This window comes from Lipotes vexillifer, unplaced genomic scaffold (assembly GCF_000442215.2).
Source record: "Lipotes vexillifer unplaced genomic scaffold, Lipotes_vexillifer_v1.1 scaffold134, whole genome shotgun sequence".
Taxonomy (NCBI): domain Eukaryota; kingdom Metazoa; phylum Chordata; class Mammalia; order Artiodactyla; family Lipotidae; genus Lipotes; species Lipotes vexillifer.
In genome coordinates, this window is record NW_006787464.1 from 133,399 (window position 1) to 148,289 (window position 14,891).

A 14,891-nucleotide genomic window follows, 5' to 3' on the forward strand; every position below is an offset into this window, starting at 1 on the left:
TTATAGTGTCTGGCCTTACATTTAGGTCTTTAATCCATTTTAAGTTTATTTTTGTGTATGGTGTTAGGGTGTGTTCTAATTTCATTCTTTTACATGTAGCTGTCCAGTTTTCCCCACACCACTTATTGAAGAGACTGTCTTTCTCCATTGTATATCCTTGCCTCCTTTGTCATACATTAGTTGACCACAGGTGCGTGGATTTACCTCTGGGCTTTCTATCCTGTTCCATTGATCTATATTTCTGTTTTCGTGCCAGTACCATACTGTAGCTTTGTAGTATAGTCTGAAGTCAAGGAGTCTGATTCCTCCAGGTCCAATTTTCTTTCTCAAGATTGCTTTGGCTATTCGGGATCTTTTGTGTTTCCATACAAATTGTAAAATTTATTGTTCTAGTTCTGTGAAAAATTCCATTGGTAATTTGATAGGGATTGCATTGAACCTGTAGATTGCTTTGGGTAGTGTAGTCATTTTCACAATATTGATTCTTCCAATCCAGGAGTATGGTATATCTCTCCATCTATTTATGTTACCTTTGATTTCTTTCATCAGTGTTTTATAATTTTCTGAATACAGGTCTTTTGCTTCCTTAGGTAGGTTTATTCCTAGGTATTTTATTCTTCTTGTTGCAGTGGTAAATGGGAGTGTTTCCTTAATTTCTCTTTCTGACCTTTAGTTGTTAGTGTATAAGAATGCAGGAGATTTCTGTGCATTAATTTTGTATCCTGCAACCTTACCAAATTCATTGATTAGTTCTAGTAGCTTTCTGGTGGCATCTTTAGGATTTTCTATGTATCATATCATATCATCTGCAAACAGTGACAGTTTTACTTCTTCTTTTCCAATTTGTATTCCCTTTCTTTTTCTTCTCTGATTGCTATGGCTAGGACTTCCAATACTGTGTTGAATAATAGTGGTGAGAGTGGACATCCTTCTGTTGTCCCTGATCGTAGAGGAAATGCTTTCAGTTTTTCACCATTGAGAATGTTGTTTGCTGTGGTTTGTTGCATATGGCTTTTATTAGGTAGGTAGGTTCCCTCTCTGCCCACTTTCTGGAAGGTTCTTATCATAAATGGGTGCTGAATTTTGTCAAAAGTTTTTCTGCATCTAGTGAGATGATCATATGGTTTTTATTCTTCACTTTGTTAATTGTATAATAATTGTATAACAAATTTGTTAATATGGTGTATCACATTGATGGATTTGTGTATATTGAAGAATCCTTGCATCCTGGGACAAATCCCACTTGATCATGGTGTATGATCCTTTTAATGTGTTGTTGGATTCTGTTTGCTAGTATTTTGTAAGGATTTTTGTGTCTGTGTTCATCAGTGATACTGGTCTATAATTTTCTTTTTTTGTGATATCTTTGTCTGGTTTTGGTATCAGGGTGATTGTGGCCTCATAGAACGAGTTTGGGAGTGTTCCTCCCGCCACAGTTGTTTGGAAGAGTTTGAGAAGGTTAGGTGTTAACTCTTCTCTAAATGTTTGATAGAATTCGCCTGTGAGGCCATCTGGTCCAGGACTTTTGTTTGTTGGAAGATTTTTTTTTTTTTATAAATTTACTTATTTTTTATTTATTTTTGGCTGCATTGGGTCTTTGTGGCTGTGTGTGCATGGGCTTTCTCCATTTGCGGCGAGTGGGGTCCACCCTTCGCCGCGGTGCGCGGGCCTCTCACCACGGTGGCCTCCCGTTGCTGAGCACAGGCTCCAGGTGCACGGGCCTCAGCAGCTGTGGCTCGCGGGCTCAGTAGTTGTGGCACATGGGCTCTGCTGCTCCGCAGCATGTGGGATCCTCCCGGACCAGGGCTCAAACCCGTGTCCCCTGCATTGGCAGGCGGATTCCCAACCACTGCGCCACTGCGCCACCAGGGAAATCCCATGTTGGAAGATTTTTAATCACAGTTTCAATTTCATTACCTGTGATTTGTTTGTTTATATTTTCTAATTCTTCCTGATTTAATCTTGGAAACTTGTACTTTTCCAAGAATTTGTCCATTTCTTCCAGGTTGTCCATTTTACTGGCATACAGTTGCTTGTAGTAGTCTCTTATGGCCTTTTGTATTTCTGTGGTGTCAGTTGTATTCTCTCCTTTTTCATTGCTAATTTTATTGATATGAGTCATATCACCCTTTTTTTCTTGATGAATCTGGCTAAAGGTTTATCAATTTTGTTTATCTTCTCAAAGAACCAGCTTTTAGTTTTATTGATCTTTGCTATTGTTTTCTTTGTTTCTATTTCATTTATTTCTGCTCTGATCTTTTTTATTTCTTTCCTTCTACTAATTTTGGGTTTTCTTTGTTCTTTTTCTAGTTGCTTTAGGTGTAAGGTTAGTTTGTTTATTTGAGATTTTTCTTGTTTCTTGAGGTGAGCTTGAATTGCTATGAACGTCCCTCTTAGAACTGCTTTTGCTGCATCCCGTAGGTTTTGGATCATCGTGTTTTTGTTGTCATTTGTTTCTAGGTATTTTTAAATTTCCTCTTTGAGTTCTTCAGTGGTCTTTTGGTTATTTAGCAGAGCACTGTTTAGCCTTTACGTATTTGTGTTTTTTACTGTTTTTTTTTCCCTGTAATTGATTTGTAATCTCATAACGTTGTGGTTGGAAAAGATGCTTGAAACGATTTCAGTTTTCTTAAATTTTCCAAGGTTTGATCTGTGACCCAAGATGTGCTCTATTCTGGAGAAAGTTCCTTATGCACTTGAGAAGAAAGTGTATTTTTCCGCTTTCAGGTGGATTGTCCTAAAAATGTCAATTAAGTCTATCAGATCTATTGTGTCATTTAAAGCTTGTGTTTCCTTATTTATTTTCTGTCTGGATTATCTGTCTGTTGGTATAAGTGGGGTGTTAGAGTCCCCCACTATTACCGTGTTACTGTCAACTTCTCCTTTTATGGCTGTTAGCATTTGCCTTATGTGTTGGGTGCATAAATATTTACAATTGTTATGTTTTCTTCTTGGATTGATCCCTTGATCATTATGTAGTGTCCTTCCTTATCTCTTGTAACAGTCTTTATTTTTAAGTCTATTTTACCTGATATGATTGTTGCTACTCCAGCTTTCTTGTGATTTCCATTTGCATGGAATGGCTTTTTCCATCCCCTCACTTTCAGTCTGTATGTATGCCTAGGTCTGAAGTGGGTTTCTTGTAGCATATATAAAAGCCCTTGTTTTTGTATCCATTCAGCCAGTCTGTATCTTTTGGTTGGAGCATTTAATCCATTTATATTCAAGGTGATTATCGATATGTATGTTCCTATTACCATTTTCTTAATTGATTTGGATTTGTTTTTGTGGGTCTTTTTCTACTCTTGTGTTTCCCACTTAGAGAAGTTCCTTTAGCACTTGTTGTAAAGCTGGTTTGGTGGTGCTGAATTCTTATAGCTTTTGCTTGTCTGTAAAGCTTTTGATTTTTCCATCGAATCTGAATAAGATCCTTGCTGGGGAGAGTAATCTTGGTTCTAGGTTTTTCCCTTTCATCACTTTAAATATGTCCTGCCACTCCCTTCTGGCTTGCAGAGTTTCTGCTGAAAGATCAGCTGTTAACCTCATGGGGATTCCCTTGTATGTTATTTGTTGATTTTCCCTTTCTGCTTTTTTTTTTTTTTTTTTTTTTTTGCGGTACACGGGCCTCTCACTGTTGTGGCCTCTCCCGTTGCGGAGCACAGGCTCTGGATGCGCAGGCTCAGCAGCCATGGCTCATGGGCCCAGCCGCTCCGCGGCATGTGGGATCTTCCCGGACCGGGGCACGAACCCATGTTCGCTGCATCGGCAGGCGGACTCTTAACCACTGCGCCACCAGGGAAGCCCCAACCTTGCTGCTTTTAATATTTTTTCTTTATATTTAATTTTTGATAGTTTGATTAATATGTGTCTCGGCATGTTTCTCTTTGGGTTTATCCTGTATGGGACTCTCTGCACTTCCTCGACTTGATTGACTATTTCCTCTCCCATGTTTAGGAAGTTTTTAACTATAATCTCTTCAAATATTTTCTCACACCTTTTCTTTTTTCTTCTTCTTCTGGGACCCCTATAATTCGAATGTTGGTGTGTTTAATGTTGTCCCCAAGGTCTCTGAGACTGTCCTCAATCCTTTTCATTGTTTTTTCTTTATTTTGCTCCCTGGCCGTTATTTCCACCATTTTATCTTCCAGCTTACTTATCCATTCTTCTGCCTCAGTTATTCTGCTGTTGATTCCTTTTAGAGTATTTTTAATTTCAGTTATTGTGTTGTTCATCACTGTTTGTTTGCTCTTTAGTTCTTCTAGATCCTTGCTAAATATTTCTCGTATTTTCTTCATTCTGTTTCTGAGATTTTGGATCGTTTTTAATATCATTACTCTGAATTCTTTTTCAGGTAGGTTGCCTATTTTGTCTTCATTTATTTGGTCTTGTAGGTTTTTACCTTGCTCCTTCAGCTGTAACGTATTTTTTTGTCATTTCATTTTTTTTTTTTTTTTTTTTGAGGGGTGGTGCTGTATTCCTGTCTTACTGGTTGTTTGGCCTGAGGCATCCAGCAGTGGAGTTTGCAGACAGTTGTACCGAGCCAGATCTTGGTGCCAAGATGAGGACCTCTGGGAGGCCTCACTCCAATTAATATTCCCTGGGGTCTGAGGTTCTCTGTTAGTCCAGCAGTTTGGACTTGGAGCTCCCGCCACAGGAGCTCAGGCCCAACCTCCAGCCTGGGAACCAAGATCCTGCAAGCTGTGTGGTGAGGCAAGGGAAAAAGCAGAAAAGGAGCAGTACAATAACAAAGAATAAAAAACAAAATAAAATTAGAAAGATAAAAAATATATTAGCAAAAATAAAAATATAATTGAAACAACTGGTTGTTCGGGGTGCCTCCCATCCCCTTAGGTGTCTGTCGTCCCCCACCTGTGACTGGTAGGTACCCTAGTTGTGCAGAGACACGAATTCCGCATCCTCCTAGGCCACCATCTTGACTCCACCTTCCAGGGCTTTGTTTTTCTAACTGAACTCAAACTAATACAGAAGTGAATGGAAATAAACCATTGGGCAATAGTCAGAGCCCACCAATCAGAACAGAACTTAGTATCTTCAGTAACTAAATTATTTTAGGATTAGAAAAAGTTTTAAGAAGCAGGGTGTTGAGGATCCATCCCAAGAAAGGCATACAAACTGTAAGGCAATTAGAATTTGTGTTTCTGTAACTTATTTTAACATAGTAACAAAAGTTATTGTTATTGATTCCAATCAGTAAATCCAATGTTTCTCAGAGCGATTTGTAATGCATAAGATTTTCTGGAGGAAAAAGGTTCAAAATAATGTTCACTTCTTCTATGTCATGAGGAAACATTTTTATGTTTGTTTTGCATTATGCTCTGCTAATCTAGCTAGGATTTCTTTTTATGCTTCCTGGGAGTGTTGTTTTGTTTTGTTTAACAGCACAGGAACTAAGAGGGCAAATGGTCAAGGTCACTGACTCCCAACATTCATTCCACTCCAACAACTGACTACCCAAACATGGTAACCCCATTTCCCTTGCCAGTAACTAGTTTAGGAGTAGGGTGTGACACAACCCAGCCTGAGAGGAAATATACTAGGCCCTTCCAGGGGTAGTTTTCCTACTCTTAAAAATGAGAGCCTGGAGAAAAGACCCCTTTATTCCTCTGGATGTTGCTGTGTCTGATATGAGTACTAGAATGGCCACGTCTTTCTTGCTGTGACTCTGAAGATGAAGACAATGCCAGAGATGGTAAAGCAGAGTAGTGGAAAGAACTTGTCCTGAATGACATTGTTGCGTCACTGTATCATTCAGTCCTGCCCTACCTCTGATCTTCTTCTGTGAGATAGGACATTTCTCTCTTGTTTAAACTGGTTTGAATTGGGCTCTGTATTTCTTGTGACCAAAATCATATGCATTTAGAACAGCTCAAACATGGTTAGAAAGAAGTATCATTAGTCCATCAGTGATATGTTCATAGAGAAGATTTTCTCAAGGGAAAGACAGAATTTAATTTTAAATTAATAATAGCTAGAAGATATATTACTTTCTCCCCCTTTTCCTCCTTTTGTGAGTGTGTATGTGTATGCTTCTGTGTGAGATTTTGTCTGTATAGCTTTGCTTTGACCATTTGTCCTAGGGTTCTGACCGTCTGGGTTTTTTTCTTTTTTTTTTAACTTAAAATTTTTTTTTCCTTAATAATTATTTTTTATTTTAATAACTTTATTTTATTTTATCTTACTTTATTTTATTTTATCCTCTTTCTTTCTTTCTTTATAATTTTTCTCCCTTTTATTCTGAGCCCTGTGGAGGACAGGCTCTTGGTGCTCCAGCCAGGGCTGTGCCACTGAGGTGGGAGAGCCAACTTCAGGACACTGGTCCAGAAGAGACCTCCCTGCTCCATGTAATATCAAATAGCGAAAATCTCCCAGAGATCTCCATCTCAACACCAAGACTCAGCTTCACTCAATGACCAGCAAGCTACAGTGCTAGGCACCCTATGCCAAACAACTAGCAAGACAGGAACACAGCCCCATCCATTAGCAGAGAGGCTGCCTAAAATCATAATAAGGCTACAGACACCCAAAAACACACCACCAGATGTAGACCTGCCCACCAGAAAGACAAGATCCAGCCTCATCCACCGGAACACAGGCACTAGTCCCCTCCATCAGGAAGCCTACACAACCCACTGAACCAACCTTAGCCACTGGGGACAGACACCAAAAACAACGGGAACTACGAACCTGCAGCCTGCAAAAAGGAGAACCCAAACACAGTAAGATAAGCAAAATGAGAAGACAGAAAAACACACAGCAGATGAAGGAGCAAGATAAAAACCCACCAGACCTAACAAATGAAGAGGAAATAGGCAGTCTACCTGAAAAAGAATTCAGAATAATGATAGTAAAGATGATCCAAAATCTTGGAAATAGAATAGAGAAAATGCAAGAAACATTTAACAAGGACCTAGAAGAACTAAAGAGGAAACAAGCAATGATGAACAACACAATAAATGAAATTAAAAATACTCTAGAAGGGATCAGTAGCAGAATAACTGAATGGATAAGTGACCTGGAAGATAAAATAGTGGAAATAACTACCGCAGAGCAGAATAAAGAAAAAAGAATGAAAAGAACGGAGGACAGTCTCAGAGACCTCTGGGACAACATTAAACGCACCAACATTCGAATTATAGGGGTCCCAGAAGAAGAAGAGAAAAAGAAAGGGACTGAGAAAATATTTGAAGAGATTATAGTAGAAAACTTCCCTAATATGGGAAAGGAAATAGTTAATCAAGTCCAAGAAGCACAGAGAGTCCCACACAGGATAAATCCAAGGAGAAACACGCCAAGACACATATTAATCAAACTATCAAAAATTAAATGTAAAGAAAACATATTAAAAGCAGCAAAGGAAAGACAACAAATAACACATAAGGGAATCCCCATAAGGTTAACAGCTGATCTTTCAGCAGAAACTCTGCAAGCCAGAAGGGAGTAGCAGGACATATTTAAAATGATGAAGGAGAAAAACCTACAAACAAGATTACTCTACCCAGCAATGATCTCATTCAGATTTGATGGAGAAATTAAAACCTTTACAGACAAGCAAAAGCTGAGACAAAGTTCAGCACCACCAAACCAGCTTTACAACAAATACTAAAGGAACTTCTCTAGGCAAGAAACACAAGAGAAGGAAAAGACCTACAATAACAAACCCAAAACAATTAAGTAAATGGGAATAGGAACATACATATTGATAATTACCTTAAATGTAAATGGATTAAATGCTCCCACCGAAAGACACAGACTGGCTGAATGGTTACAAAAACAAGACCTGTATATATGCTGTCTACAAGAGACCCACTTCAGACCTAGAGACACATACAGACTGAAAGTGAGTGGATGGCAAAAGATATTCCATGCAAATGGAAATCAGAAGAAAGCTGGAGTAGCAATTCTCATATCATATCAGACAAAATAGCCTTTAAAATAAAGACTATTACAAGAGACAAAGAAGGACACTACATAGACCGTCTGGGTTTTTTTCTTTTTTTTTTAACTTAAAATTTTTTTTTCCTTAATAATTATTTTTTATTTTAATAACTTTATTTTATTTTATCTTACTTTATTTTATTTTATCCTCTTTCTTTCTTTCTTTATAATTTTTCTCCCTTTTATTCTGAGCCCTGTGGAGGACAGGCTCTTGGTGCTCCAGCCAGGGCTGTGCCACTGAGGTGGGAGAGCCAACTTCAGGACACTGGTCCAGAAGAGACCTCCCTGCTCCATGTAATATCAAATAGCGAAAATCTCCCAGAGATCTCCATCTCAACACCAAGACTCAGCTTCACTCAATGACCAGCAAGCTACAGTGCTAGGCACCCTATGCCAAACAACTAGCAAGACAGGAACACAGCCCCATCCATTAGCAGAGAGGCTGCCTAAGATAGATCATATTCTGGGTCACAAATCAAGCCTTGGTAAATTTAAGAAAATTGAACTCGTACCAAGTATCTTTTCTGACCACAACACTATGAGACTAGATATCAATTACAGGAAAAGATCTGTAAAAAATACAAACACATGGAGGCTAAACAATACACTACCTAATGAAGTGATCACTGAAGAAATCAAAGAGGAAATCAAAAAATACCTAGAAACAAATGACAATGGAGACACGACGACCCAAAACCTATGGGATGCAGCAAAAGCAGTTCTAAGAGGGAAGTTTATGGCAGTACAATCCTACCTTTAGAAACAGGAAACATCTCAAATAAACAACTTAACCTTGCACCTAAAGAAATTAGAGAAAGAAGAACAAAAAACCCCCCAAATTTAGCAGAAGGAAAGAAATCATAAAGATCAGGTCAGAAATAAGTGAAAAAGAAATGAAGGAAACAATAGCAAAATCAATAAAACTAAAAGCTGGTTGTTTGAGAAGATAAACAAAATTGATAAACCATTAGCCAGACTCATCGAGAAAAAAAGGGAGAAGACTCAAATCAATAGAATCAGAAATGAAAAAGGAGAAGTAACAACTGACACTGCAGAAATACAAAAAATCATGAGGGATTACTACAAGCAACTCTATGCCAATAAAATGGACAACCTGGAAGAAATGGACAAATTCTTAGAAATGCACAACCATCCGATACTGAGCCAGGAAGAAACAGAAAATATGAACAGACCAATCACAAGCACTGAAATTGAAACTGTGATTAAAAATCTTCCAACAAACAAAACCCAGGGCCAGATGGCTTCACAGGCAAATTCTACCAAACATTTAGAGAAGAGCTAACACCTATACTTCTCAAACTCTTCCAAAATATAGCAGAGGGAGGACAACTCCCAAACTCATTCTACGAGGCCACCATCACACTGATACCAAAACCAGACAAAGATGTCACAAAGAAAGAAAACTACAGGCCAATATCACTGATGAACATAGATGCAAAAATCCTCAACAAAATACTAGCAAAAATCCAACAGCACATTAAAAGGATCATACACCATGATCAAGTAGGGTTTATTCCAGGAATGCAAGGATTCTTCAATATATGCAAATCAATCAATGTGATACACATATTAACAGACTGAAGGAGAAAACTCATATGATCATCTCAATAGATGCAGAGAGAGCTTTTGACAAAATTCAACACCCATTTATGATAAAAACCCTGCAGAAAGTAGGCATAGAGGGAACTATCCTCAACATAATCAAGGCCATATATGACAAACCCACATCGTCCTCAATGGTGAAAAACTGAAACCATTTCCTCTAAGATCAGGAACAAGACAAGATTGCCCACTGTCACCACTCTTAATATAGTTTTGGAAGTCCTAGCCACAGCATTCAGAGAAGAAAAAGAAATAAAAGGAATCCAAATTGGAAGAGAAGAAGTAAAGCTGTCACTGTTTTCTGATGACATGATACTATACATAGAGAATCCTAAGGATGGTACCAGAAAACTACTAGAACTAATCAATGAATTTGGTAAAGTAGCAGGATACAGAGTTAATGCACAGAAATTGCTGGCATTCTTATACACTAATGATGAAAAATCTGAAAGTAAAATGAAGAAAACACTCCCATTTACGATTGCAACAAAAAGAATAAAATATCTAGGAATAAACCTACCTAAGGAGACAAAAGACCTGTATGCAGAAAATTATAAGACACTGATGAAAGAAATTAAAGATGATACAAATAGATGGAGAGATATACCATGTTCTTGGATTGGAAGAATCAACATTGTGAAAATGACTCTTACTACCCAAAGCAATCTACAGATTCAATGCAATCCCTATCAAACTACCACTGGCATTTTTCACAGAGCTAGAACAAAAAATTTCACAATCTGTATGGAAACACAAAAGACCCCGAATAGCCAAAGCAATCTTGAGAACAAAAATTGGAGCTGGAGGAATCAGGCTTCCTGACTTCAGACTATACTACAAAGCTACAGTAATCAAGACAGTATGGTACTGGCACAAAAACAGAAATACAGATCAATGAAACAAGGTAAAAAGCCCAGAGATAAACCCACGCACATATGGTCACCTTATCTTTGATAAAGGAGGCCAAGAATATACAGTGGAGAAAAGACAGCCTCTTCAGTAAGTGGTGCTGGGAAAACTGGACAGGTACATGTAAAAGTATGAAAATCGAACACTCCCTAACACCATACACAAAAATAAACTCAAGATGGATTAAAGACCTAAATGTAAGGCAGACACTATCAAACTCTTAGAGGAAAACATAGGCAGAACACTCTATGACATAAATCACAGCAAGATCCTTTTTGACCCCACTCCTAGAGAATTGGAAATAAAAACAAAAATAAACAAATGGGACCTAATGAAACTTCAAAGCTTTTGCACAGCAAAGGAAACCATAAACAAGACCAAAAGACAACCCTCAGAATGGGAGAAAATATTTGCGAATGAAGGAACTGACAAAGGATTAGTCTCCAAAATTTACAAGCAGCTCATGCAGCTCAATAACAGAAAAACAAACAACTCAATCCAAAAATGGGCAGAAGACCTAAATAGACATTTCTCCAAAGAAGATATACAGACTGCCAACAAACACATGAAAGAATGCTCAACATCACTAATCATTAGAGAAATGCAAATCAAAACTACAATGAGATATCATCTCACACCAGTCAGAATGGCCATCATCAAAAAATCTACAAACAATACATGCTGGAGAGGGTGTGGAGAAAAGGGAACACTCTTGCACTGCTGGTGGGAATGTGAATTGATACAGCCACTATGGAGAACAGTATGGAGGTTCCTTAAAAAACTATAAGTAGAACTACCACATGACCCAGCAATCCCACTACTGGGCATATATCCTGAGAAAACCATAATTCAAAAAGAGTCATGTACCAAAATGTTCATTGCAGCTCTATTTACAATAGCCAGGACATCAACAGATGAATGGATAAAGAAGATGTGGCACATATATACAATGGAATATTACTTAGCCATAGAAAGAAATGAAATTGAGCTATTTGTAATGAGGTGGATGGACCTAGAGTCTGTTGTACAGAGTGAAGTAAGTCAGAAAGAGAAAAACAAATACCGTATGGTAACACATATATATGGAATTTAAGGAAAAAAAATGTCATGAAGAGCCTAGGGGTAAGAGAGGAATAAAGACACAGACCTACTAGAGAATGGACTTAGGATATTGGGAGGGGGAAGGGTAAGCTGTGACAAAGCGAGAGAGAGGCATGGACATATATACACTACCAAACCTAAGGTAGATAGCTAGTGGGAAGCAGCGCATAGCACAGGGAGATTAGCTCGGTGCTTTGTGATCGCCTGGAGGGGTGGGATAGGGAGGGTGGGAGGGAGGGCGATGGAAGAGGGTAGAGATATGGGAACATATGTATATGTATAACTGATTCACTTTGTTGTAAAGCAGAAACTAACACACCATTGTAAAGCAATTATACTCCAATAAAGGAGTTAAAAAAAAAACAATAGAAAAGATCAATAAAACTAAAAGCTGGTTCTTTGAGAAGATAAACAAAATTGATAAACCCTTAGCCAGACTCATCAGGACAAAAAGGGAGAGGATGCAAATCAATAAGATTAAAAAAAAGAAGAAAGAAACGAAATTGAGTTATTTGCAGTGAGGTGGATAGACCTAGAGTCTGTCATACAGAGTGAAGTAAATCAGAAGGAGAAAAACAAATACCCTATGCTAACACATATATATGGAATCTAAGAAAAAAAATAATGTCATGAAGAACCTAGGGGTAAGATGGGAATAAAGACACAGACCTACTAGAGCATGGAGTTGAGGATATGGAGCGGGGGAAGGGTAAGCTGTGACAAAGTGAGAGAGTGGCATGGACATATATACACTACCAAATGTAAAGTAGATAGCTAGTGGGAAGCAGCCGCATAGTACAGGGAGATCAGCTAGGTGGTTTGTGACCACCTAGAGGGGTAGGATAGGGAGGGTGGGAGGGAGGGAGATGGAAGAGGGTAGAGATATGGGAACATATGTATATGTATAACTGATTCACTTTGTTATAAAGCAGAAACTAACAAAAAAATAGCTAGAGATTAATATTAAAATATAAAAATAAGAACTCAATCTTTAGATACCTCAGGCCTCTTAAAGGATGATGGCAGCCGTCTAAACTCAAATCCCTCTATAAATCTTTCCATAAACCAAAGAGACAGAGAGAACAATTCATTCATAACCCTTGTCTGTAGCACAACTGGAAGTCAATGGATATTACAAGTTTCATTTGGTACATAATTGGGGAAATAAACATATGAAACCAACAGAATTTGTCCTTGACCGCATGCTGGGCAATGAATTAGGTGGCAATAATTATGCAGGGAGGGGAGAGTAGAGTGGGGTTTTAGGGGTAGCAGAACAGAAATAGCACCAACTAGGGTTCACCCCTAGAAAGCAAGTTCCCCTCGCTGAGTGGAAGTATTGAGAAGTATAGATTCTGTATCTATATTTTTCTTTTAAAATATAATCAATTTATTTCCCTGTTTACAAGACCCATGCAAGAAAGATGAAACTTCTTTGTGTGACATATGAGGCTTTCCTAACCTGGGCTCAGCCTGACTAGCCAGCTCCACTGAACTGTCCACACACTGTAACACAGTGATTTTGGATCCTTTGGACCTAGAATTAACTATTATTAGCTGGACGTCCTTGGGCAAGTTACTGCAGGCCCCTCAGTCTCAATTTCCTCATCTTTAAAATAAAGGTAATAATACCTGCCCATCATAAGCATTGTGTCTAAGTTATATTTTACACGTAGCACATGCTTAGCACAGCACCTGGCAGAGCATAAATACTGAAGAGTCAACTCTGTTTACCTCTGAAGCTGTCAGGTTCTTTCATGCCTTTGTGCCTTGGTCTGTGCTGTGTCCTTGATCTAAAGCACTCCCATCTCTCTTCTCTGCCCCTCTCTGTTTAGCAAATTTCTCCTTCCCTGTCAAAGTCCAAGTCTTTTTTCACTTAGACGTGGTGATTCCATCCTTGTGCTGCCGAATCACTCATGGACACCTTTTCCCTTACACATCTACTGGCACTTAGCAGGGGCTCAGTACATGTATGAGCATAGAAAGATTGACCAAAAGGGAAAGAATGAGTCATGACAAATAAGTTCATTGCAAAATGTGAAATTTAGAAACTTTAAAAAGGTTACTTGCATTCACTTAGATGATCTTAGGCGTTATGCTACAGATGCAGGGACACTTTCTTTTTATTGTTTTTCCTGCCCATGTCTATGAAATTGCTGTTTTTTGTATTTCCCATTATAGTTCAAACTTTTCCTGATTCACAAACTGAAACAGATATCGTCACAAAGATGGATGAAACAAAGGAGCGGTGGAAGAGAAAAGTTTTACCAAATGATGTTAGCACAAATGAGCCATGGGAAGAAGAAGTGGAAGATCTGGTTGCCTGGACCAACACTCTTGATACAGATGCTTTGGAAGACTAACCCTAATGCTCGAGGATTTAAAAAATTAACAGCCTCAACCACAGCTCAGCTTCATGGAGCAACTTTGGAAGGCTCTCACAACTTGGATTCCATTTTCTTTTCAAGTTGGTCTCATCCTATCACTGCAAGAACAAATTAGAAATTTAAGTGCAAATCAGCGAATATGTTGTTTTAGATTTTTTGAGCTCTCCTTCATTGTTTGACCCTAAGTTAGCCAAGCAGTAGTGTTCATTGTGGTTTTCCAATCAGTGGTGTTATACCCAGCATTGTTAGGCAACTGGACACACATTTTTGCAGGCAGAACTTGGGTGAGGAAGAGGCTGATATTGGAGGGGAACACTCAGGAGCTTCAGAGGCTGGACATTAACCCAAGTAGGGGATCTATACATTGATCTCCATGTGCCTGGTTTAGTGTCTTGTTTCCTCTGTATTCAAGGGACGAGATGTCACCTGTCCAGTCCACCAGTGATCCTCTTCTGTTTTCTCCCAGAGTCCATGCTCTATCTTCTCTTCGACCTTAACTAACCATCCCCTCCGATTCTCATATCTTTATTTTCTCTCTCTCTTTTTGCTGTGTTACCCCAATCTGCAAATATACTTGGTTCTCTCCTATTCTAAACTGTGTCTCTACCGTTGACCCTGCATTTCTACTTCCTCCAACACTGTATCATTCGTAATTTCTCAGATTAATAGTAATCTATCATTTGCTCTCTGTATTTCTGTAGTTCACTTCATGTTTGCACCCAATGCACAATAAAATCTATCTTCTGCTTATACTACTAGGTTAAAATTCACTATGATCACCAAAAACTTCCATATTGCCCCAGTTCAACGGATTCCTTATCTTACTGGGCCTCTAGGCTATATTGGATATTATTGATCACTTTTCTCTCTCTTTTTTAATGTTTATGGCCTTGCCTTAAGAGAGACTTGTTTTGA

The 14,891-nt window shown here is 38.5% G+C and overlaps 1 protein-coding gene across 1 annotated transcript in view; it reads left to right on the forward strand.

Annotated features, from left to right (window-relative positions):
* Positions 1–14,110, forward strand: part of UBE2U (ubiquitin conjugating enzyme E2 U) — a 77,008-nt gene extending 62,898 nt beyond the window's left edge. Inside the window, exon 10 of the mRNA XM_007460076.1 lies at positions 13,771–14,110. Within this exon, the coding sequence (XP_007460138.1) occupies positions 13,771–13,952 (182 nt within the window). The 3' untranslated portion in view covers positions 13,953–14,110. The remainder of the gene's footprint in view (positions 1–13,770) is intronic.
* The last annotated feature ends 781 nt before the right edge of the window (positions 14,111–14,891 follow it).